Source organism: Mastigoproctus giganteus, chromosome 9 (assembly GCF_048544385.1).
Source record: "Mastigoproctus giganteus isolate SK-2022 chromosome 9, ASM4854438v1, whole genome shotgun sequence".
NCBI lineage: Eukaryota > Metazoa > Arthropoda > Arachnida > Uropygi > Thelyphonidae > Mastigoproctus > Mastigoproctus giganteus.
Window position 1 is genome coordinate 199,704,122 of NC_143583.1, and position 26,737 is coordinate 199,730,858.

Consider the following 26,737-nt stretch of genomic DNA (forward strand, 5'->3'; position numbering starts at 1 on the left):
TAGATGATTTTTTGGACATAACTGTATTCTAACTAAAAATGTTCTTAAAATATTTGTATTAACATGAAAAACTATAGCTATAAAAAAAAAATAAATAATAAATAAAATAAATAAAAAGGAGGGCCAGTCTGGTATAGTGCATAACCCAGTCCCAGATTCTTACATTATTTTATGGTAAAACCATCTTAAAGATACAGGGTTTTCATATTATGTGCTGATTTGAAGAAAAATTATTAAGCATATAACTCTAGGGAACTGAACCTATATAAATAACAAAACAGCAAATTTACGAGCTTTCCAATGCTGCCTGCAATCTTTATTAGCTCCAACAATGACTACCATTATAATGGCTATTTCTAGAAAATAGGAAATTTAAAACAGTATAAACATGATTCAGTGGAAAGCTGACACATGAATATAAATGGTTGTATAATAAACTATAGCAATTTCTGCCATTCACCGTGAGTTGAAAAAGAATGTACATTGATAAGAAAGCAAGTACATGAATAGCTAACATGAAGCATAAGCTTACAGGTAAGCTATTTGTATACTTAAACTAGAGATGGAAGACAACAACTGGCTGCTATTTTTGAATGTTTTTGCCAAGAAAGTTAGGTACCATAGTGTACAGAGAGAGAGAAAAAAAAGTTACTGTGAAGTACTTAAATTTCACTTCCAACCATTCACATAATATCTCTAATGAGCGGATGTCGTACTATTTGTGACAACACAAAAATAAAGGAAGATATAGTAAACATTAAAAATGTTCTTCCAGGCCAACTAATATATACAAATAAATCAAGTAATTAGGAAAATGGAAACTGAAGAAGAAAATCAGATTATAGGAAAAATGTCCATTCTGTGTCAAAGGAATTGTAGGAAAAAAATAATAATAATCCACAAAAATATTGGGTAGAAGTAATTTTTAAATGTATAAATAAGATGGGAAATCAGCTAAAAAATCAAATGCTATTATTAAAAGGAAGGCGTATCAGTTATCAGAATACTTGCATAACTGAAAGATTTCAAACTTTTCAGCCCTATGGGAGGGAGAGTTTAGAGGTTATTGAAATTCTCTTGGTTGTTTTGAATGCCTGTCTTGTGGTTTTGATGAAAAGATGAGGTCCTGACAGATGAAATCCATTCATTCCATTTTTATTTAACACTATTCTATCACTATTATTTGCCATTTCAGCTCACAAATCCACAACCTTTGAAAGCATTGGTTGCAAGGTGACAAGACTGTCTCAGCTCTCTTTTGTGTACATTTCTAAAATAATAATTTTTTTCAATTCTAATGCAGTGTAGTATATATTGAGTAGATTTGTAAATTCCTGCATATTTTGTACTTCTCACCTACAGCAGTTTAAACAGATATCTTATGCAAAAGTTAATGATAAACATGAAAAAGGATAGAAAAGAAGGGCTGATTTGTATGACTGTTGTGCATCTCACTGGGCATTAGGGATTCGAATGATGACTTTTCATTACAAGAAAAAGCACGGGAGTGATAAAGCCTGACAATAAAGAACTGCAGTGGTCAACTGTGGATGAAATGATGAAACTCAGAAAAGTGATGAATTGTAAAGTGTCTATCCCCACCACAAGAAATTCAGCAGGGATCCCAAGTATGAAACATATATGCTTTTAAGGAGATTTTCTTATATCTGGATTCCACATTGAAAACAGAAATGGAAGAGGTGTGATCTGATGGTATTCAGACCCTCCTTGATTATCACTAGAGAGAGACATTCTCAAATTTATAGGATTGCTTGTCACCTCCTCCTCATAAGTAGATAACTTAATCCACTGAAAAATGACCTTTCTTCCTCAGGTTCTTGATATTTGTGGATTTATCATTTATATTTTGTCTTTCTATGTAAAACACTTATGCAATTATCCACATTGGGTATCACGGTTCTTTTAGACTTTTTTGTTTGCACACTAGTTATTTACACATTAAACCCTCCACTTTAATGGACTTTGAAATAACGGATAGTATCCACTGAACAAGGCTATCCATGTAGTACCTGGTGAATAAATAACTGGTGATGTAACTGCCTCAGTTACATCACCAGTTATTTACTAACAGTTAATTTCAAAATAAAGTAGTGCTAGGATTTTCCAAACTATCACCCTCCATCAGCCTGTCAAGCACATCAGATATTAGCAGGGAGTCCTCTGGACCTGTAAGTACTTCAGACTCGGAAGAAGCTTTAGTCAGGGATACCACTACAACACAGCATAATTTCAAGCTCTTCTATTTACATAATAAGTGCAATAAAATACAATATTACAGCATTTAAGGATGTTTTTATTTCACATAATACCACCTTTTCATAACATTCTAACAACTTCAGGAACTGTGTATATTTCTTTTTGTTTAAATCAGATTTAGCAGACAGCCTTATTTATCCCCATATATCTGTTTAGAGCAAGGTTTTACTGTACATATATATTTTTTCAGTTTTGAACATACAGTATTTTGAAATCTTACCATGTTGTTGCCTGAGCTGTTTTTTGGCTTCTTTACGTCTGTTATTGAACCAATTATTTACCACAGGTAAAGTAACTTTTTCTCGCTCAGATAACGGACGGTCTGCATAAAAAAAATTTAAAGAATTTAAATGTTACTCGTAATAAAGATTCTATGTTGTATCAATACCAATTTATATATCAACTATATCAATGTCACATTATATGCATGCAATTATAAAACTCAGAACTGGTGTACATCAACTACTTTTAGTATACCAGTTCATATAATTTATTGTGTTTTATGCACACTAAAGTCATATAGACACCAAATTTTCATAATATTCTTTGGTACCTGTGGTGGTGCCTGTGGTGGTGTTGTGTTTAATTCCTTTTTTTGCAACTTAATTCCTTTTTAAAATTTCAGCACCTGTTTAGAATATTCCTCTGGGCCCTTATACCAAATATCATGTGCTGGCTGAAAAATTTAAACTAACTCACTCCCTCTGCCACAGGTTGAAAACTGCAGCCCTCAATTGAGGACTAAGAATTCCACTGGCATACAGATTTGAACCCAGACCTATACAAATGAATCACAAGTAGCCAATCCACTATATCATTACAAAGGACCAAAGCCATATATAAAATCTAAGCTAATTAGGTCCAAAAAGACATCAGTATGTATTGAGAGATGTGACAAATTTTACCTACAATTTTCAAGGAAAAAAAACAAAGTGAGTCAATTTTCATAAGATTCATAGCAAAGTTCATCTTAAATTATCATAACAGAGAAGAAATTTTTCCAAAGCTTTCTCTCCTCATTACTTGATTAATCAATCTCAGGTAAAATAGTGAGGATTCTTTCCAGAATTTCCCAAAAATATATACTGATCAGCAACACTTCAATAAATGATATATAATAATAAAAAAAATTAGAACAGTGACTTTAATGACGAATTTATGCATGTAAATATAGTGGGGCCTCAACTTCTGTTAACATCAACATCCAATATTCTCAGGAATCGATTCACCTTCCATAAGAACCTATCTCTTCCATCATGCATATGATTGATGACTTTTGAAGTTATGATGAACGTCATGGCGAGATCCAATATTCCTTACATTTTGAGCGTACAGCTCTAAAACGGTGTTCGCAGGCCGGCCGCTAGTAAGTACACCGGACCGAACCTATTGGTAACTCTCTAGGACGCTTCCGGATCAGCTAGTGTATAATCTTGCTGCCTCTACTCTGCAAGATAGTGACTGGAGGGAGTCCGAATAGTGTGTATGCGGGGAGCATTGTCGAGGCCACGTTATGTCAAGGATCTGGGTATATTCTTACCATATGTATGCCATATCCAAAAATTTCATTACTTCATACAGCAATGAATTCTTACTATTGAATACACCACTTTTTCTTACTATTGAATACACCATGAATTGTCAAACTAATAGAGCAAGCTTATCTGTGAAAAGATCTAAACCTCCCAAGGACTTCCTAATTCATTTCACAAATATATGGTCTCAATTCTAATCTCAACGATGTCCATTTCCACTTGCAGTCTGCCAAACCCCATGTACTTTTTCTGACAGAATCTCAGTTATCGGTTGATTCAACTACTGCTCATCTCAGATGCCCAAATTATTCGCTGTATGATTCCTTTCGCCTCAAAGGTGGTACTTGTGCATATGTCCGTTCTGATATTCCCTGTCAGAGACTTGGCAATTTGGAATCTCCTCTCTTTGATCTTCCCTGGCTTAAATCTCTCTACCTCATTGTGTCAAATTCACCTGTTGTCTCTATCGTTCTCCCAACTCCACTAATCACTTGGAGCTCTCTGACTTCCTCTCTTTGCAACTTGACTTTCTCCAGTTCAACTTTTCTAACAGTGAGGTAATTTTCCTTGGTGATTTTAATGTTCACAACTCCAGCTGGCTCTCGTTTTCTAGTCACACCGACCCAGCAGGTTGAGATGCTGAGGCTTTTGCAATTACTAATGACCTCGCACAGATTGTTCATTTACCTACAAGAATACCGGACAATCCTAATCATACAGCCAATACGCTTGATCTTTTTCTCACAAACAACCCTTCTAAGTACACGGTTGAAGTGAGAGGTCTTTAGGCACTTCAGATCACAACTTGGTGATTGTCTCTTCTCCAATGGAGCCTTTATCTCATGGCTATTCCCAACCTTGTGTTGTTTGGCATTACAAGAATGGAAAATGGAATGACCTGCGAGACTTCTTTTCTTCTTTTCCTTGGTCGGATTACTGTTTCAAAACTTCTGATGTCAACGTTTCCTCAGATCATATCAGTGAAATTATTCTTGCAGGAATGGAATCCTTTATCCCACACTCCACTTTAAAATCTCGTCCTTTATCTAAACCTTGGTTTTCCAATAAATGTGCTAAGGCTGTCCAAGAGAAGAATGTTGCATATCGTAATTGGCTTGTTTCTAATTCTTCAGTTTCATTTTCTGCCTACACCAAAGCTCGCAACAATTGTAAAGCAGTTATTAATCAGTCCAAACTGGAGTTTGAACAGGCTAAGAGTAGAAAACTTGCTTCTTGACCTGCGAGACTTCTTTTCTTCTTTTCCTTGGTCGGATTACTGTTTCAAAACTTCTGATGTCAACGTTTGCTCAGATCGTATCAGTGAAATTATTCTTGCAGGAATGGAATCCTTTATCCCACAAACCACTTTAAAATCTCGTCCTTTATCTAAACCTTGGTTTTCCAATAAATGCGCTAAGGCTGTCCAAGAGAAGAATGTTGCATATCATAACTGGCTTGTTTCTAATTCTTCAGTTTCATTTTCTGCCTACACCAAAGCTCGCAACAATTGTAAAGCAGTTATTAATAAGTCCAAACTAGAGTTTGAACAGGCTAAGAGTAGAAAACTTGCTTCTTGCCCTAATGGTAGCCGAGCATTCTGGTCTCTTGCCAAAGCTATTGGTTGCAAGTTTTGCCCATCTCTGCTCCCACCTCTGTCCAAACCAGATGGTTCTGTTGTCACTTCAGCCAAGGATAAAGCTGACCTGCTAGCATCCCATTTTTCTTCCAGCTCATGCATTAATGATCTTGGTAAAACACCTCCCACCATTCCCAACACACTCCATTCAATGCCTCCTGTGGTCTTCCGTCAAAAGGATATCAGAAGGATTTTGATGAATCTTGATGCTAAGAAAGCTCCAGGTCCTGATGGTATTTCTCCACTTGTTCTGAAAACCTGTGCTCCTGAACTTACTCCTATTCTTTGCCACCTTTTTTCACTTTCTTATTCCAAAGGTGTTTTTCCTTCTGCTTGGAAATTTGCTCATATCCAGCCAGTTCCTAAAACGGGTGACAAATCCCTTCCATCCAATTATCGTCCCATTGCAATTACTTCTACTCTTTCTAAAGTAATGGAGAAATCAATTAACCGCCAACTCTTAAACTACCTAGAAACCTTCCGTCTGATCAACGATTGCCAGTATGGATTCCGTCAGTGTCGATCCACTGGTGATATTCTGGCTTATGTTACCCATTTATGGACTAATTCAATGGAAAGGTTCGGTGAAACTCAAGTAGTTGCTCTTGACATCTCAAAGGCTTTTGATCGTGTTTGGCATAAAGGTCTTCTAAACAAGCTTCCATCTTATGGTTTGCCAACTGTTTTTAGTAATTGGTTATCCAGTTTTCTCTCTGATCGCTCACTGAGGGTGATGGTAGATGGCTCTCTGTCTTCTAACTTCTCCACTAATGCCGGTGTCCCCCAAGGTTCAGTTCTTTCCTCCACTCTTTTCCTCTTGTATATCAATGACCTTCTTCCATTGACTGGAAATCCTATCCATAGTTTTGCCGATGATAGCACATTGCATTCCACTTTCCATTTTGAGAAACCTTGTCCTGCTCAATCAGCTTCAACTTCTCGAAAATCTGCTACCAATTCCTTAAATGCCGATCTTCAGGTAATTCTCCAGTGGGGCAAAGACAACTTAGTTGATTTCAACCCTTCTAAAACTCAGTCTTGTCTTATATCTCGCAAAAAGGATTCTTCTGCTCCTATGCTAATCTTTTGTGACACTCCGATTTCTAGGCAAAATGATATATCTCTTTTGGGGATTACCCTGACTTCTAATCTCTCTTGGCACAAGCACATTACAAATATTGCTTCCTCTGCATCTAAAAAACTTGGTTTTCTCTTTCGCTCTTGGCGTTACTTTTCTTCCAAACAGCTGCCCACTCTGTATAAATCGCAAATCTGCCCTGCATGGAATTTTGTTCCTCCATCTGGGGTGGTGCCCCGAAAACCTCTCTCAGGCTTCTTGAGTCCATTCAGAAGAGGGCAGTTAGGTTAATTAATGATTCATCTCTAACAGAGTCTCTCCACTCGCTTTCTCATAGACGTACTGTTTCTGCTGCATGCCTCTTCTACAGATACTTCCATGGGCACTGTTCTTCTGAATTGGCTTCTATAATTCCCGCTCTCTCTCTTTCAAAACAGTCCGAACACGTGCTGCCACCAGCCAACATCCATTTACTGTCCAACTTCAAACCCACAGAACCAACTTTTCATCTTCCTCATTTATTCATTCAACTGCCGTTTTCTGGAACAACCTTCCTTCATACATATTTCCTGAATATTACAATCTACAGAAGTTCAAGTCCAATGTCAACAGATATCTTCTTTCGTCTTCTCATCCTCCAACCCAAGCACGGTACTATGTACTATGGTGTATTTATTCTTTACTCGGCCTTGTAATTGCATAAAAGTATCGGTAAGGGTTTCCACGTGTTTCAACTCCGCTACCGTTCGTAAATTTGCTGCCATTGTGATACGATAGCGTTAGTTGAACTTCGTTAGCAGTTAAATTGTACGTTTAAATAAATACATATAACGACTTAGATTACAAACATAATATAATTAATTATATTTAACATAATTAATAACATAACATAATTAATTATAATTAATTAATAAATTAATAGAATCATGACTCAGACCAGAGCAGCAAAGCAAAAGGCTCAGGCTAATGGAAGTGCTGTGGCTCAGAGCAGAACTGAAGGGGGCAGTTGTCCTCTGACTCACAGCCTTATAAAATGCACTGTTTGCTTGATGTTTGCAGAGCAATCGGGTACGGGACATGATACTGCCATGGGGGATGTCTTTGTGTGTGCGCGATGCAAGGAGTGTATCGATATCAGGCAACAACTCAGCGTTCTTGTGGGCCTATATGAGAGCTTGAAGGACAGGGTGGATGCCCTCGAAGAAACTAAATTGAGGGGCCCATCAAGCTCTCAGCTGCCCACATCAACGCCAGAGCTTGCACTTGGGCATCGCGTGACACAGAGGCAACCCCCAAGGCAGAATGCGCTGGTCCTGAAGGAACTAGTAGTTGTTGGTGACTCTATTGTCAGGGAAACGGGGAACATGCTTTGTAAAAAAGATAGGTGGAACAGGACCAGGGTATGTCTGCCAGGGGCAAAGGTTGATGACGTTGTAGAGCGAATATCATCTTTTAACGCACAAAAGGTGATATAGTTGTACACGTTGGCACTAATAATATTAAGAGTAGGAGACCGGCAGAATTACTTAACAAGTACAGGTCACTGCTGAACAAAAGCCGAGAATTAGGGTTGAATTTGAAAGTGTCTGCAATTCTGCCCAGACACGATAGGAGGGAGTATATGATGAGAGCCTTGTCGATCAATTCGGCCCTGGAAAGATTGTGCAAGGCTCAAGGGGTAGAATTTTTTTCAGCCTGGACTGTACTTGTTAACAGGAGAGATTGCTTCTACAGGGATGGGATACACTTAAATAGAAAGGGTGCAAGAATATTTGCTGATGCTATCGAGGCAGTGTTAGGTGGGTCGGAAAACTGCTAGCTTGGGGGGAGACAAAGACCAATAGATTGACAGTAGCCACTGGCAGAGGTGAAAGAGATTCTTGCACTGCTTCTATTAGAATGAGCAGAAGCCTGAAAAACAAGATGCATGGTATTTCAGAGACTGCTGGGAGCCATTGCGGTACAAGTAAACACATGGGTTGTGTTAGGGTAGCTAAGAATAGAAACAGGTGCAGGTATACTTGTGTGTACACCAATGCTAGGAGTTTAGTAAATAAATTTGATGAATTTGAGGTATTGCTCAAAACATCAAAGGCAGATATTGTTAGGATATCAGAGATGTGGTGTCACACAGATATAAGGGATGCAGAACTGGAATTGGGGGAGTACAACGTCTACAGAAAGGACAGACAGGATAGGAAGGGGGGAGGGGTTATGCTATTAGTTAAGAAACACATAAAAACCAAGGAAGTGAAGCCAGTCGACATCGCTGGACAGTGCAGTGTTGAGTCAGTTTGGTGTGACATAAGCAATTGGAGATCAAAATTGAGAGTAGGAGTGTGCTATAGGCCTAATGACTCTGATGAGTATAATAAGGAACTGTACAGGGAAATAGAGTGGGCCAGTAAATCAGAGAGTCTTATAATGGGAGATTTTAATTTCCCAGATATTGACTGGAATTTGGGGGCTGGTTACTCACGCACTAGCAGGGCTTTTGTGGATTTATTTGATAATTGTTTTCTACATCAGCATGTTCAGGGGGCAACTAGAGGGAGTAATACTCTTGATTTGATTATCAGCAGTGATTCTTCATGCATTAAGAATCTGCAGATAAATGAACCACTAGGTGGCAGTGATCACAGTGTGCTGAAGTGGGATTTACTCAAAGACGTAACTACCATTAGGGATAAAGGGAAGGGTTATTGCTTCCGTAAAGGCGACTACGATGGACTGAGACAGTATTTAAATTCTATAAAGTGGGACCAACTGATGATGTTACCAACAGCAAATTCAAAATGGGAAGCATTCAAGGAACTTATCTTGGAAGCTACTAGGCTTTACATACCAACTAAGAAATATTGTTCAAGGTTTAGGCCAAAATGGATGTCGTTGTTTGTGTTTGTTATTTGTTTTTTAGGAGCATTGGCAACTAAGGCCATATTGCTCCGGGAATATGCAGTGGTCATTCCCTTGACCTTTCCGCATCCTCCGTATTTGGTGGTGACGGGCTCGAACCCCGGTCTAATCAAGAAGCGTGTGCTACGCACTGCTGCTCCTTCCCACCTGGCTACGGAGGCGCCAAAAAAATGGATGTCAGATGAACTAATGAGGCATATGGCAGAGAAGAAAAATGCATGGGATACTTACAAATTAACACATGACACAGAAGCCTATGATAGATACAAGTTGATATGCAACCAAGTTACAAAGGAGGTTAGGCAGGCGAAGGCAGATTACGAGAAATCCTTGGCAAGGGATGCAAAGAAAAACAGCAAAGAGTTCTTTACTTATGTAAACTCTAGAAGGAAGGGGATGAATCAGATTGGTCCACTTGATATTGATGGGTCAACTGTTGATGATCCTGCTCAGGTAGCTAACAAACTAAATGAATATTTTGCATCGACATTCATACATGAGGAGTTATTCAGCAAGGGGAATGCCAGAGGTGTATTCAACTCTAGCAGTAAGCTACAGAATCTTGAAATAACTGGGAGTAAAGTGGAGGAGAAACTGTTGAAGATAAACACAAGAAAGGCACCCGGGGTGGATGGGATCTATCCAGTTATATTAAAGGAGACAGCAAAGGAAGTAAGCAAACCCTTAGCCATAATTATGAGAGCTTCCTTGGACTCAGGGGTGGTACCCATAGACTGGAAATGTGCAAATGTGACCCCAATTCACAAAGGAGGATCAAAGGCTGACACAAGTAATTATAGACCTGTGAGCTTAACTTCTGTTCCAGGAAAATTAATGGAGGCACTGGTTAAAGAAGCACTGCAGGATCATTTAGACAAGACTTCAGTTATAGCTCAGACACAGCATGGTTTTGTTAAGGGGAAGTCTTGCCTGACCAACTTGATTGGATACTATGATGCAGTCACAAAAGAACTGGATGCAGGGAATAACTTTGATATTATATACTTGGATCCTAGAAAGGCTTTTGATACTGTTGCACATGGAAGACTGCTACACAAATTGGAGCAGTGTGACATTGGAGGCAAATTGCTGCTATGGATAAAGGGGTGGTTGAGGGGGAGAAGACAGAGAGTGGTAATCAATGGACACTGCTCATCGTGGACTGATGTTATTAGTGGAGTCCCTCAGGGCTCAGTGTTGGGTCCATTATTGTTTTCTGTATTTATAAATGATATTGATGATGGTATATCAAGCTTAATGTCCAAGTTTGCAGACGATACAAAGGTTGGCAGGGTTGTCAAGGACACTACTGACACTATGCTGCTGCAACAGGATCTGGAAAGGTTGAGCAGATGGGCTGAGAGGTGGCAAATGAAGTTTAACATTGACAAATGTAAAGTACTACACATGGGAAACAGCAACCCCAGAGCAACGTATCAACTCTGTGGTACTACACCGACAGTGGTAGAGAATGAAAGGGACTTGGGGGTGGTTGTGCAGGCAGATATGAAGTTCTCTGAGCAGTGCAGACGGGCTGCAAGAGTAGCTCATGGAGTATTGTCAATGATATACAGGAATTTTTCCAGCAGGGATAAGGAGGTGATTATTCCATTGTATAAGGCAATGGTCAGGCCACACCTAGAGTACTGTATACAGGTCTGGAGGCCTCATTTCAAGAAGGATGTAGAGCTGCTGGAACGAGTACAGAGAAGGGCAACAAGATTAGTGAATGGAACAAAGGGGTGCTCTTACGAAGAAAGGCTTAAGTTTTGCAAATTACAGTGTCTGGAGACTAGGCACCAGTGAGGTGATCTGATAGAGGTGTATAAAGCCTTGAATGGTTTAAGCATGCTCAATGCTGATGGGATTCTTCCTCTAGCTCAGAAAAATCACCTGAGAGGGCATAAATTCAAATTGAGGAAAGACAGATGTAGGATAGATGTGCGGAAATTTGCCTTTAGCCAGCGGGTGGTTGGTTGGTGGAACAGACTTCCATCCCTTGTGGTGGAGGTTGATAGCCTAAATAAGTTTAAGGCTCAGCTGGACAGGTATTTTGAACGAACAGAGGGGTGAAGTGGAAGTGGGTTTTTTTTTTTTTTTTTGGGCTGATGCTGCATAAGCTTGCTTTCTTGCATCAAATGCCTCTACTAATGCTAATGCTAATGCTATAGGTTCTAATACCTTTCGTGTTTGGGGTTCTCATAAAAAAAAAAAAAAAAAAAAAAAAGAGCATTCATTTTAAGAACCAATGATATTTGCAGGAATTGATGGCTTTCCAATACAGCTGGGAATGATGCATGGGTGGAAATTTTCAGATGTGTGGGTGGAGTCTTGGTCAATAGCACATAGAACATCCTTGTATGTTCTCAAGCAATCAGTATTGTTTTTCTTTGTTTATCTTGTGTTTGATGAAGTTGTTCAGTGTGAAAAAGAGTGCAACTTTTATGAATTATAACTAATTTGATTATGGCGTTATTTTTGAATTTATTAATTATATATAATGAAATTAATAACAATGGCTCCAAGTTAAATAAAATTTCCATTAAAGTGCAGCAGGAGATGATAAAGAAACATGCAGAAGGATTAAAAATTAGTGCATTAGTGTGTGAATATGGCTTCCCTCAATCAACCATTTCTACAATAGTTAAACAAAAGAACATTTTAAAGAGTGTTAACGTTAGTGATGATTCCACATTGGTGCATAAGAGCAGAGACTTTATCTTGAAAATGATAAGACTTGTTAATATGGATAAGAGAAAAGCAGATGTGGGGCTACACAGTGTCCAGACAATTTATCTGTGAATGGAATGTGCTAAGCAGATCTACGATGATATGAAACTTAAAGTTCCATCAATCAGTGACAGTGCTGTGTGCTTTGAAGACTAAAGCCAGCAGAGGCTGGTTTGAGCACTTCAAAAACAGGGCAAATATCAAGTGTTGTAAGGCATGGAGAGGCTTCCAATGCTGATAAAGAAACAGCTGAGGCCTTTAAAATTGAATTCCAAGAGCTTGTTAATCAGGAGGGTTATCTTCTACAGCAAATTTTTAATGTAGAAGAAATCGGCCTCTTCTGGAAGTGAATTCCCAGGAGAATGTACATCACTAAGGATGAGGCTAGTTTACCTGGGCATAAGCCATGCCCAATAACAGTCTCACTCTCCTGTTAGGTGCCAATGCCGCTTGAGATTTTAAGCTGAAGCCTTTGCTAGTGTTTCACTCTAACACCTCCAGAGTGTTTAAACAACAAAAAATCAACAAAGGCATGCTGGGAGTGTTTTGGCACAGTAACAAGAAGGCCTGGGTTAAAGATATGTCTTCAATGAATGGGTGCTTGAAGTTTTCTGTCCTTTAGTGAAGATTTACCCTGAGAAAAATAAACTTCTTGTGAAGCACTGCACCTGCTGGATAATGTGCCAGGCCATGATCCAGACCTTGCCCAATCTCTGGAGGCATAATATGATTTTGTTCGTCAAAGTTTTGCCACCCAACACCACTCCTCTTCTTCAACCAAAGGACCAGTAAGTGACTGTAAACTACATGAAAGTCTATACCAAGAAGAATGTTTGCAAGTTGCTTTGTAGCGACTTCTGGTGAAGGTGCTGTCACCCTCAAAGATTTGTGGAAGTTGAAGTTCTTCCACAACTTGGACATGTGAGGCTTATCTTAAGTTTGAGAATGAACTTACAATCAGCCTTAATATAAGTACCTGTTTCCGACAGGTGCTTAAATTCAGCTGGAAAAACATATGGCCTCTGATCATCCATAACTTTGATGTATTTGAAGATGACAGTTCTTTGATAAATGAAATCATCACTCTTGGAGGATCAATGGATCTGGAGCTGACAAAGAGGATGTAGATGCCTTTATTGATGATCATGGGTGTGAGCTAAAAACAGAGAAACTACAAGAGTTGGAGAAAATTATGAAGTTTGATACTGGAAAGGAAGAAGAAGACACCCAAAACGTGCCAGCTGAAGAGACGAAGGCTGTCTTTTCTTGTCGGGGCATTTAACAGAAGTGAGAAGTGATAAAAAAAAATACCTAATTGAAAACTATGAACTCCTGATGTGTAAAATGGAAGACGAAGTTATTTCTTACTTTAGAAAGCTGCAAAATGGTGGTCGTCAAAAAGAGCCCACTTTGTACAGTTACTTTGCCAGTAAGAGCAAAAGACTGAAAAGACACCTGACGCCAGATCCATCTACCTACCATCGACTATGCCACTATCGATTTCATCAGCCCTGCACTTCAAGTCTAAGGTAATTGCTAATTTATTGTTTTTTATTTTAAGATGTTTTTATAACTATTTATTAAATAATCTTTATAAAACACTCATTTTAATGTAAAAATCATGTAAAAAACATGACATACCAACCACAATAACACATAAAATAGGTATTTTATGTGTTATTGGGGTTGTCTGTCAGGGATTTGGAACTAATTACAGGAAATAAATATATTATTGGTTTCAGTTTAAATATTTTCAACTTACAATGGGTTTTGTGGAACAAATTACTTGGATGTTGGGGGCCACTGTATTCATATTACTATGAACAACTCAAAACATTGAATACCCTTCACAAATACTCAAAAGCAAACTGCAAAAGAAAGAGAAAGAGAGAAAAAAAAAATCAGTTGGGTAAACACGATGAGAATGCAACCAGTCTTTTGTGACCAATCCAGTGGTGTTGGTAGTACTCACTCAGCCATGCTCTACCCTACCATCCAAAATTATTGTTGCTTCATCTTTAGGCACAGACATCTTAAAGCACATCCTCCCCACAATATTGGAAATGTCTGAAAAATTTCAAGGAAATATTCAGTGTTCAAACACTCAATTTGTGCTGTCCAATCAAACAGTCTCTGAGTTTCAGCCCACACATTAGCACTAAATTACATTGGAATTAGGCTTACCTAATGTGTGCATTTCCCAGTGACCAAAAATTGCAGTGTGCATTATCTAACCCCCCAGGCACAAATTTTTCTTCAACAATCCACTATATGTTGAAAAGAGCATCAGCAAGATCAACACAAATGTAGTTTTGTCAGTGACTCCCTCAATACAATGGTGCAGGATCCAACAACAACAAAAAAAAAAAAAAATCCAGCCAATTCTACCTACCTCCTGGCAGAAGAGCTTGAATCTGTTGTGCATGGTATAGGTCAAAATGTGACAATGGGATGTATGTCAAATGAGACTTTAACCCAGTCCAATTGTTGTCTGACTAATGATAATGAAAAGTACAAAGTATGGGAGTAGGCATGAATGTTGCAGAAACTCCTGAGTACCTCTAGAGTGGATTGTACGAAATTTTGTTTTAGACAAGAAATTGTTAATCACTGAAATAAGTTGCCTCCATATTGTCCTCATTACTGAGGTCGATGAGTTGGAGACAATCAAGAACCAATACAGTTGGGTAAGGATGATACGTGGTTGTTTTCCACAAAGATTAATTACTATTATTATTATTAACTATATGGTGCAAGGAAGCCTGAAGCTTATGCTGCACCAACCAAAAAAAGAATCCCGAGTTACCCTGAGAGAGAGAGAGAAGTAGAAGGGAATCACCAAGAAAGAGAAGAATGATGATATCCAGCTCAAGACCCTGGGATATCATCATTCTTCTCTTTCTTGGTGATTCCCTTCTACTTCTCTCTCTCTCTCTCAGGGTAACTCGGGATTTTTTTTTTTTGGTTGGTGCAGCATAAGCCTCAGGCTTCCTTGCACCATATAGCTATATTTAATATCCACGTAGAATTAATAATACAGTTTAGTAAGCTTATCTCCCAAACCACTCTAGATCCTGTTGCAGTAGCGTACTGTCATTAGTATCATTAATAACCCGGCCAACCTTCGTATCGTCTGCAAAATTGGACATTATGCTTCATCAATATCATTGATAAATATACAAAACAACAATGGGCCAAACACAGACCCTTGGGGGGGGGACACCTCTAATAACATTAGTCCACAAAGAGCAGGGTCCATTGATTACCACTCTCTGTCTTCTCCCACTCAACCATCCCTTTATCTATAGCAGCAACTTGCCCTTAATGCCATATTGCTCCAACTTGTACAGTAGTTTTCCATGTGCAACAGTATCAAAAGCTTTCCTGAAATCCAAGTATATGATATCAAAATTATTTTTTGCATCCAGTTCCTTTGTGACCTCATTGTACCATCCAATCAAATTGGTCAGACAAGACGTCCCTTAAACAAACCCATGCTGTATCTGAACAACTGCAGTCTTGTCGAGATGATCCTGCAGTGCTTCTTTAACAAGTGCCTATATTAATTTACCCAGAACTAACAAGTTCTGTTGTTAGTTCTGGGTAACTAACAAGTCTATAATTACTTGTGTCACCCTTTGTGAGCTGCAGTCATATTTGCACATCTTCAGTTCATGGGGACCACCCCTCAAGTCCAAGGATGCCCTCAATTATGGTTAAGGGTTTCCTTACTTCCTTTGCTGCCTCCTTTAATATAACTGGGTAGATCCATTCACCTCAGGTGCCTTTCCTATGTATAACTTCAACAATTTCTCCTCCACTTTTCTCTCAGTTATTACAAAATCATTTAGTTCCCTGCCAGAGTTTGATAAACTTCTGGCATTCCCCTCCTTGAATAACTCCTCATGTGTGAATGTAGATGCAAAATACTCATTCAGTTTGTCAGCTAACTGAGCAGGGTCCTCAACTGTCAAATCACCAATATCAAGGGGACCAATCTGATTCATCCTCTTCCTTCTAAAGTTTACAGAAGTAAAGAACTCTTTGCTGTTTTTATCTGCATCCTTTCCCAAAGATTTCTCCTTTGTGTGACTTGATTTAAGTAGTAGTAGATATAAGCTGATATGTACCATAGGCTTCTGTGTCACTTGATAAATCATATGCATCCAATGCATTTTTCTTCTCTGCCACGAGTCTCAGTTCATCTGACATCCATTTAGGCTTAAACCTTGAACAGCATTTCTTAGTTGGGACAAAAAACCTAGTAGCTTTTAAGATTACTTCCTTGAATGCTTCCCATTTAGAATTTGCTGTTGGTAACATTAGCAGTTGGTTCCACTGTATAGAATTTAAATACTGTCTCAGACCATCGTAGTCGCCTTTACAAAAGCAAAAACCCTTCCCTTTACTCCAGACAGTAGTTACATCTTTGAGTAAAATACACATCAGCACACTGTGATCACTGCCACTTAGTGGTTCCTTTATATGCATATTCTTAATGCATGAAGAATCACTACTGATAATCAGATCAAGAGTATCACTCCCTCTGGTTGACTCTCGAACATGTTGCTGTAGAAAACAGTCATCAAATAAATCCAAAAAAGCCTTGCTAGTGTGCAAGTGACCAACCCAGAAGTCCCAATCAATATCTGGAAGTGCCCCATTACAAGACAGTCTGCTTTACTGGCCCACTCTATTTCTCTGTAACAGTTGTTCATTATACTCATCAGAGTCATTAGGCCTATAATACACTCCTACTCTCAATTACGCTTTCCCAGTGTTTGTGTCACACTAAACTGACTCAACATTGCACTGTCCACCCATGTCAACTGGATGCACTTACCTAGATTTTATGTGTTTTTTAACTAACAGCATAACCCCCTCCTATCCTGTCTATCCTTCCTGTATACATTTTACTCCCCAAATTCCAATTCTGCATTCCTTATATCTGTGTGACACCACATCTCTGATATCCAACAATATATGCCTTTGATGTCTTGAAGAGATGGGCAATATACCAGGTTTGATTAGCAAAAGGACAGCTATGTGAGGAAAAATTTCAAGTATAAGGGACTTTGAATATGCATAGTTATAAAGCTACAGAGCTTTGTAAATAGGTGCCACCTTAGAGGAATCCTGATCAAGGTATACACTGCCCTACCATTAATATTCAGGCACCCCTCCATTAACAGTTGATTGCATCCTACCAAAGCACCACAAGACAGACAACTATAAATATGCCTATAAGCCTTCAAGGAAACAGTAGTATGTTGTGAAAACAACATACTACTGTTTGTAAAGTAGTATGATTAATGGAGTTTACAGACGTCCAGCACAGAATGACAAGAGGGTGAACAGTACCGAAGACACCCAAGTCAATGTGTTGGTAATGTGATATGTAAACAGTAGCAGTCTGGTGCTAAAACCACCACAAAATTACCCAGAAACCCTCTGATGCTGATGGAATGTGAGAGGAAACCTCTGCAAAGAATCAATTGCTCAGAACACAGGTAAATGTTGCAGCATACACAGGCCCTCAGTGAGTTGGTTGAAAACACACACTAGTAAATGATATTTAACCCCGGGGACTCACATCTGGTGGGCCTACCAGAGTCCTGAGCTGGATATCATCATTCTTCTCTTTCTTGGTGATTCCCTTCTACTTCTGACTCTTGTTTTGTCTGTCTCTTGGGGTATGATTCAGAATTTTTTTTTTTTGGCTGGTGCAGCATAAGCCTCAGGCTTCCTTGCACCATATGGCTAATAATAATAATATTAAAATAATAATGGGTTACCACGGTTGTACAGCTGTCCACAAGCCACTAATCACCCCAAATAATGTAAGACACTGCCTAACTTGGTGTAAGGCCTATTGTTCTTGGACGACAAAACAATGGAAAGCTCTGCTAAGGAGTGACACGTCATGGTACATTGTATAGAAGTCTGATGGTTGTGCCTGGGTGTGGCAGACGTCTGGAGAAAGCTACCCACCAGGTTACATTGTCCTGACAATGAAGTTTGGCGGAGGCAGTATGATGGTCTGGGGCTATTTTTCATGGTTTTGCCTGGAACCATTGTTTTTTTTTTTTTTTTTTGGATAAAATCATGAATGCTAAGGTAGATCTATATGTACTAACAATAATGTATTACCTAAGTTGTGGCAGCATGTTCAGGAAAGGCCCATACCTGTAATCAGCAAGCAAACACTCCATGTCATGCTGCTCACATTATGATTGACTAGTTTGAGAACATGAAATGTTGAAAAGTTGGGCTGGCCAGCCCAGAGCCATGACCTCAATCCTATAAAGAACCTCTGGGATGTAATGGATTGTCAGGTGTGAGTGTGAGGAGAGAGAGAGACTTCCCAAAAACACAGAGCTGATTGCTGCTTTAAAGGCTGAATGGTGGAAAATATCAGAGGGCAATAAAAAAAAAAAAAAAAAAAACTGGTGGAGAGTGTACTACAGAGACCAGAGGCTGTCATAAAGGCTAAAAGTTTCAGCACACTTATAAGCTTTCTTGTAAATAAAGGTTATTTGTAGATATGCAGGGGATATTAACGCTAGTACAGTGTATAAAGCTCTGAGAAGAGAAAATAAAATGAAGGAGAATGATATTTTCATTGTTTTAAATGATTCCAGAACTAAGGACCACAGGGATCAAATTACAGGAGAAAAGGTTTTCACTGTACTGCAAGAAGTTTTCTTTTAGCCAGTGAACTGATCATTACTGAATTAAATTGCCTCTATGGGTGAAGGCTGAGAGCTTGGGGAAATTCAAAAGTCAGCTGGATAGGCACCTGTACAAGGACAAAGTCAAATAGGTAGTTTATTTCAATTATTTTATAAGTATTATTTATTTATTCTATTATTATTTTTCTTGACTGGTGTAGCAAAAGCTTCAGGCTTCCTTATACCATATGATCAATACTAATATTAATTTAGTCATTAAATAAGTTAATAAGAATATTAATGAAAATTAAAGGCACATTTCTGATATTTGGAATAGGTGCTAAAATCCTAGTACATCTCCAATTAAAAGAAACATTGTAAAATTTCAGTGGTTAAAAAAGCTTGCCAGCATTTTTTTCTCTTTCACTGCATTTCTCAGAATTTATATGAAAAATCACTGAATGATGATCCAAGTATGAGAAATTTATTCATATTATCTTATTCTTTCCTGTTGCAGATTTATGTAAAGTTTGTTTCATTCATTTAATTACATTTGTACTGCCTTTAAAAGTTTTGTAATTGTGGCGAGTCCCTTTAACAGCATTTTAGCAAACTTTTAATAAATATTTATTCACACAAAAAAACTATTATTTAGTGTAAAATATACAGAGAACATCATTATTAATCTTTTACTTTTTAAAAATAGCTTTTTCAGCAAAACAAATAATGCAGCACTTTTTAAAGCAGGAATATAAAGCTAAAAAAGTATTGTAAAAATTTGACAGTTTTTAGTTCTATCTTCACTAAAACTTGTTACTGCTAATGGGTAAGTTCCTGCTGAAACATTACAAAAACATGATTTTTGTGGCATGTTTCAACAGTGGTTAAGGATACATATCTGTTAAAAAATGGCAGGTAAGTACATTACAACTTATTGTCACTGGCATTCTTCCACACCATCTGAAAAAGGTTTGGGTTCAATTCCTACAGATGGAAAAACTTTTATAGACTGTTAAGTCCCATGGCTAAACTTGTAAATTCAAACTTGTACAAGGATTATATGGTTAAAATTAGATTAACTCAGTAACACTTAACTACATATTTTAAAATAAACTGTTCATCTATTGACTCCAATGTTAAGATAACTTACATCCAGAACATTCAGTAAATTAACTATTACTTATTTACAGACAACATTTCTGAATCCACTCTGGGATTTTGCTATCAATTCAAAAAATGCAAGTAAAAAGAAGAAAACATTAATATCACTCTGACCCCTGTGTGCAAAAATAAACTGAATGGAAGAAAGATGCACTACAGATTACTAGCATGATGAAATTTTTAAAAATAAATTCAAGCATACTGACTCTAAAATCTCCTTGAAATCAAATTTCAATGTCAAAATCGTATGAAAAAAATTTAAACTTAAAGCAATGAAATATTAATACAGTAAGCATCCATTATCCGGAATAACAGATGTCAGACTTCTGGATAGACAAATTTTCCGAATAATTTTTCCTGTAAGATTAAATAAATTTAATCTTACCTTACTATTAAATTAAATAATTAAGATTAATTAAATTGAAAAAATTATAAATTAATCTCGGAAATCAGAAACATCCAACCATGCATTTTTATGATTTTTATACAAAACAGGAAAATTAGGAAGATTTTTAAAAGCTCTTGGTTTTTGCAACTTATCGATAATGAGCATGGACAATCGGTGCATCACAATGACATTTGCACATAACAGTATAGCAATTGTAACTCGCTATTTTCTCATCTTAAAACTTGGTGCAGGCATTTCTCTTTTAGTGGCTAGGGTTTTTCTCAGTAATGCTTTCCATAATAAGCCTGTCTCATCAACATTATAAACATTTTCTTTCTCTTAATTTTCCCTAACTGAAGCAAACTCACTTTTCAAAGGACACTGCTGCCAATTCGTCTTCAGAAAGTTTCTCGCCTTGAATATCTAGTTCACGTATACCATGTCTCAGTTTAAAGTTTTTCAACCAACTGTGCTTGCCTTAAAATTTTCATTACCTCTTAATTTTCAATTAAAATCCAATGCTTTTTCACACAACATTGGGCCAGACATTGGGTTCTCCTAAACTACGCTTTTGAAAAAACCACAAATAAAGTGCACTCTCTGTGGCATTTTCAGGTATCCATAATATGCACTGCAATTTTTCTTGATGTCGTAAATTGTTGAAGTCCTCACATTAAGCTCTTTGGAGAGAATTCCTAAATTTTTACCTTTTCTGATTCTATTAATAATTTCTATTTTTTTTTTGTTGCAATGTTAAAACTATGTGTTTTCTTTTCGTTCACATTTTACCGTAAAAAAATGAGAAAAATAATAAATTGCACAGTTTTGAACTGATATTATTCTAACAGAATCTGGAACTAAACCAATCTGAAATTCACTCATGGTTTCCGAGAAACCCAGTAGTCGCTGTGATATTTTTCTACAGAACATTTCTGAAGGTCATATAGAATTCTAGAGGTCACAACCATAAAACAATTTGCAGTTTTCGGTTTACTGGGCTTTTTGTTTGTACAATCTGTTATAAATGGATAGTAAACTCGATCTTTTACTTATTAAAATCAAAATTCAATTTTCAAACACGATCACTATAACCGGTGCTTACTGTACTACTGTTAATAAAAAAAGAAGATCAGCCTTTCAAATTATTCCAGATAACCGACGTTCTACTGTACTTATGAAAGTACTAATTATGACTGCCTTCATTATAGATATGGAAAGAAGCTGAACTTTCTAGGTAGGAGATGAAAAGATAGAAGGACCACAGAAATGAGATAAATTTCTAAACTTGAACTCAGTAATGTTGCACAAGCCCTGAGTTAAATGAGTCACTCATAAATACTGCTAATAATATTCAAAATAAATTAATATTCAAGTAATTTACAATATATAAACTTTATACTATTACACTGTTTTCTTTTTTTTTATTTATTTTAGAAGTGAGTTGATAACATAATTTCAAAATGGGTTCAGAAATATTGTAACATAGTTTGCTGAATATTCTTAATGCAGGGTTCCACAAAATTAGAGCCAATAAATAAACTATTGCCATAGTTTGTTTACTGGCTCAAAATGTGGAGTTAAGTATTATAAATTTTATTTTATTTTAACATTTTTTTTAAACAAACAGGCCAACTGACCTAAGAAAATACACAATTTTATGTAAGCTATTACTGACACTTTGTGGCCTTAGCAGCCTCAAAGCAAACTCTAAACCAAGCATCCTCTTTATGAGAAAATGATGGCAGTTCATTTTTACATAGTTTTTATAAAACCATGAGTCGCAGTTCTATACCTACACGCTTGCCTTCTATATGGTTGATTACTAAGAATGTTTCCATTGTTTTCAATGTTCCTTGCTTAACCCATTTATGCCTAGCATCCTTTACAGTCAGCCTAAAAAAATATTCATAAAAAATGTGCTTACATAGAAAACGGAAAATTACTATTCTCACTTGTTCCAGGAGTCTTTGGAGAAAATATACTCAGTGGTATTTGTGACTTTTAATTGACAGGTTTGTTGTTGGCGCTTTTCAAATAAGCTAAATTTTTGAGTTTCGATTTTCACAGATATTCTAATTCACACAGGTGTTTCAGCATTAATCAGTTCTCAAATTATCATTTTTTTTATAATTATTTTAATCAAAAAGCATTAAAATTTAACCAGTATAAGTTTTAAGTTTGCCAACTGAAATCTGCTTCAGTTATATGCATTTAAAAATCTGCTTCAGTTATATGCATTTAAAAATCAGTGTCCTATATTTAGGACACAAGGCATTTGCACAGAAAAATGTCTGATGGCAAGAATATTATAAATGTATGATTCCGTCACCATCACAATATTTCGAATTGTTCTTTGATAATGATATAATAAGTATAATTGCCACAGACATGAATAGGTATGGTTTTCAAAAAAATCAAAACTTGCAGGTAACTAATGAAGAAATGAAGTGCTTCTTAGGAATAATGTTGAGTGGCTATTATTCAGCATCAAGAAGGATTTTTTTTGGAGAATGCATCTGATACTCATCATTCTCTTGTAAATGCAATAAGACGTGATAGATTCGATGCTGTCTTTTCACATTTACACTTTGCTGACGACAATAAATTAGATGATTCTGATAAATTTACTAAACTCAGACCTCTGATGAATCATCTCAATAAAAAGTTTCTTCAGTATGCCCCTTTGGAAGAATTTTATAGCTTTGATGAGTCAATATGTGAATACTTTGGAAAATATGGATGTAAACAGTTCATTTGTGGAAAACTAATTCATTTTAGTTACAAGATTTGGTAGGGTGCTACAACACTTGGATATTTGGTGTGGTTTGAACCACATCAAAGAATAAATTAGCTTTGGGTGAGGGGAGATCTTGTCAAATTTTCTGAAATTCTATTGAAATGCAATCCAGAACCTTTCCATTTATGCTTTGAAAACTTTTTTACTAGTATAAGGCTAATGGCAAAATTAAAAGAGATGTCAGTCAAAACTACAGGAACCACTCGTGATAACAGACTCAAAAATTTCCCAGTGGAAAAGAAAAATGATTAAAAAAAAAAAAAGAGATAGAGGTTTGACTTTAGAACAGATGCAAACAATGAAGTATTGGTGTATAGATGGAACGATAATAATTTTGTGAACCTTTGTTCAAATGCAGTGGGAGTTAAACATATCGTTCAGGCTTCACGCTATTCATAATTATCTAAAAATTCAGAACTGGTATTTGAGGGGGGGGGAATGGTATTCTAGCCTTATTACATATTTGATCGATGTAGCTGTGAATAATGCCTGGCAGCTACTTAGAATATGCAAAGGCAAAGATGCAATAGACCTTTTTGTAGAACTATAGTTAGATTTTATTTAGAGCGATATTGCAATACACCACAAGGCCGGCGAGGAAAAGCACAGCAAAACTTGAATGAAAGTAGAGTTGATATGCATGTTGTTCCCCAAGAAAATCAAACAAGATGTGAGAATGTAACAGAGGTTTGGTTACATGTCAAATGCTTCAAGGCTTACCATATTCAGTAACACTTAAATAAAATAATTTGTTTTTGAAAGGTAATTTCCCAGTGTCCTATATATAGGACACCTTGTATTTTCATTGTAAATCATATTTTGATGAATAAAACTGCATTTCTCATATCATTAGGTTTTATTTGTCCTTATTTCTCACATAATTTTAAAATTCATAAAAAATTCTGATTTTGGCATAAATGGGTTAAGAGTCATAATACTAATCCAGGTAACAGAATCTAGAGTTACCACTTGGGAAAAGAAATCATTCTGGTAAATCTTGCATATTATCAAAGGGTATGCATAATTCTGCTATCACATTTTCTATAAAGATAAAGACAGTCAGGAGATCCAATGTGCAGAAACTATATGCATGTGCAACTGGTTTTTCGTGTTTTCCATGGTGTCGATACTTGGATGGATCTCACAAGCTGATATGCAAACTATTACATGGAAGTATGTGAACAATTTCTCCACTTTCTTCACATACTACACAGTGTCAGTTAATATTAGTAGTGGCAAATCATGCAAAAAAGCAAGCTTGTAAAGCATAAGCCAAAAAAAAAAAAAAAACATACACACTTCACCCATTCATTCTCCCTAAAAATGTGTCTAATTCTTTCTTGAATTTATTCCAAACTATCCACTTCCTCAACTTTAATTTATGCCCCCTCGTGTCTGTAGTCTCAGAAAGAGAAAGAACGTCAGCAATATTTTGCTTACAGACCAAGCCAAGAGTGGGAGTGCATACGCAAAAACTGGGTAATGCATTTCGACTTCAGAATTGCGTTACTGAGCACCCTGAAATTTCTGCATCATAAACACTAACAAGCGTCCACTTGAACTGCCCATGCAATCCTATCCATATGATGAACTCTCTCTCCATGAATTATTTTATGCTTGGAGAAACAGGAAAAAGAAGATAGATCTGTTCATAACTTGATCCAAGGTAAGACCTCCCTTTGCTGTAGGATCGGCAACAAAATGACAAATTGTAGTAACCAAAATTTGCACTTCTATACAGATTATGAACTAATACAAACGCAAGTGCACACACAAACTCTACAACTAACACAAATTCTACAACTATTCTTCTTTTTAGATGAAAACTGAAATCAGTTGCAATGTATCATGTCAGCCAAAATGTGTTATCACTATCATCAGTGTTAAGCCACACAATACATGACATAACTTGAATTTTGTAATGATGAATTTCATATGCAATGAACTTAATTCTCAGAAATATAACAACCTTGTTATGAAATTTAAAACAAACTAGATTAATTATACAAATTATAATAAAAATATGAAGTTATTTTAAAACTTACCAGCCCTTTCCACTGCTTTATTGCACTCATCAACAATTTGTTCTCTAGTCTGGGCATCTGGATATGGATCCTTTTCATAATAGCGTTCTAATACTGCCAAATGGGCAGCTTTGAAGGTAAAGCGCTCTCGCTTCAAAGGTATTAAATCACCAGTTTCTGACACCATCCTTTTCACTCCTGAATTTGGACAGAGCTGAGCTATAAAACAGATTTCAGAAACATCCAGTTAGCAACCAATTAGAAAAAAAAGTAATTTTTAACTTTTTATTACATTCTAAATAATTAGTACCATTAATAAAAACATGAATTCAATATGCCATCTTATATGCTAAAAAACTGATAACTACTAAGAGAGAGACACTCTCTCTGTGAAAAAAGAATTAAGTTTTCAGTCAGTTACTTTACAAAGTTCAACTCAGTTATAAAGCAATTCAAGGAATGCACATGGTAGTGATCCAAGGTTATGGATTCTTATAACCAGCCAATATACAGTACTCCACTTATTTACCAACTGCAACCCCAAATCTTCATATACTGTATATATATTTAAAAATAATAATAAAAGAGGGGAGTGATTAGCCCAGTGGTTATAACATCGGACCACCAATAATCATGAACCCGGGAATGAATCCCACTGCAGATAAAAAAAAATCATAAAAGTCGCTTCATCGAACCTAGCTCCCCACAAAGTCGAAGTAACAGCTGAGCCAGAGAGTGACATCATCTAGTGCCACTACCATAACTACCACCCACTACTGAACGTCAAAGCTAAACAGGTCCACCTAAATAGCTGGATGAAAAGTAGAAATACTAAATACACTGCATTGAGTGTGGCATAGAATAAAGTCATTCGCATTCAGGCCTTAGGCAGAGGGGTCAGTTCAAAAAGTTGGAGAGTCTCCTGTGAATGACAGTGGAGTGAGTGGCACTGTATCCTGTATGTCTACCACAAATGAAGGGCAAGCCCATCCAGCCCAACCAACTGGAAATGCTTCCTGTGCAACTGCACTAGTGACCACCCAGGAGGGAAGAAGCTAAAGCATGAAGTGGAGCATCGAAATCAATATGTTCATTATGTGAGCATACTACGAAGTAATGAAGCTAGAGACAGACATGGGAATGTACAGGATGAAACTACACACACCAAGTGGTTGGAATGGTTCTTGATTGTTCAGGTCATCAAACAGCAAATAGCAGACCAAAGATGGACCATCATCAAAGAACCTGATAGCTCCTGCAATCTTAGAAAAAAATCAAGCAGGATGTGCATGACCAACTACAAAGAATAACGAATAAGGACTCGACAGAACCAGAACTGGAGGAACAGCAAGTACAACTACAACCTGGAACAGCCAAAGTGGAAACAGACAAGATCACCATATCCAGAATAGAAGAGTGGAAGAAAGTCCTGGTAGAATTCGAGGTAAGGAACCCCACAACATACCAAAGCAGAGACACAACACAATCCTGTGGCAAGTCACAGACCATCTCAACAGGTGAATA

At 37.0% G+C, this 26,737-nt stretch overlaps 1 protein-coding gene across 1 annotated transcript in view; it reads right to left on the reverse strand.

The window, feature by feature from the left end:
* Positions 1-26,737, reverse strand: part of LOC150081016 (uncharacterized) — a 179,549-nt gene that overhangs the window by 13,120 nt on the left and 139,692 nt on the right. Inside the window, exons 4-5 of the mRNA XM_090380890.1 lie at positions 25,235-25,432; positions 2,498-2,599 (exon numbers count right to left, since the gene is read on the reverse strand). Of these exons, the coding sequence (XP_090237016.1) occupies positions 2,498-2,599; positions 25,235-25,432 (300 nt within the window). The remainder of the gene's footprint in view (positions 1-2,497; positions 2,600-25,234; positions 25,433-26,737) is intronic.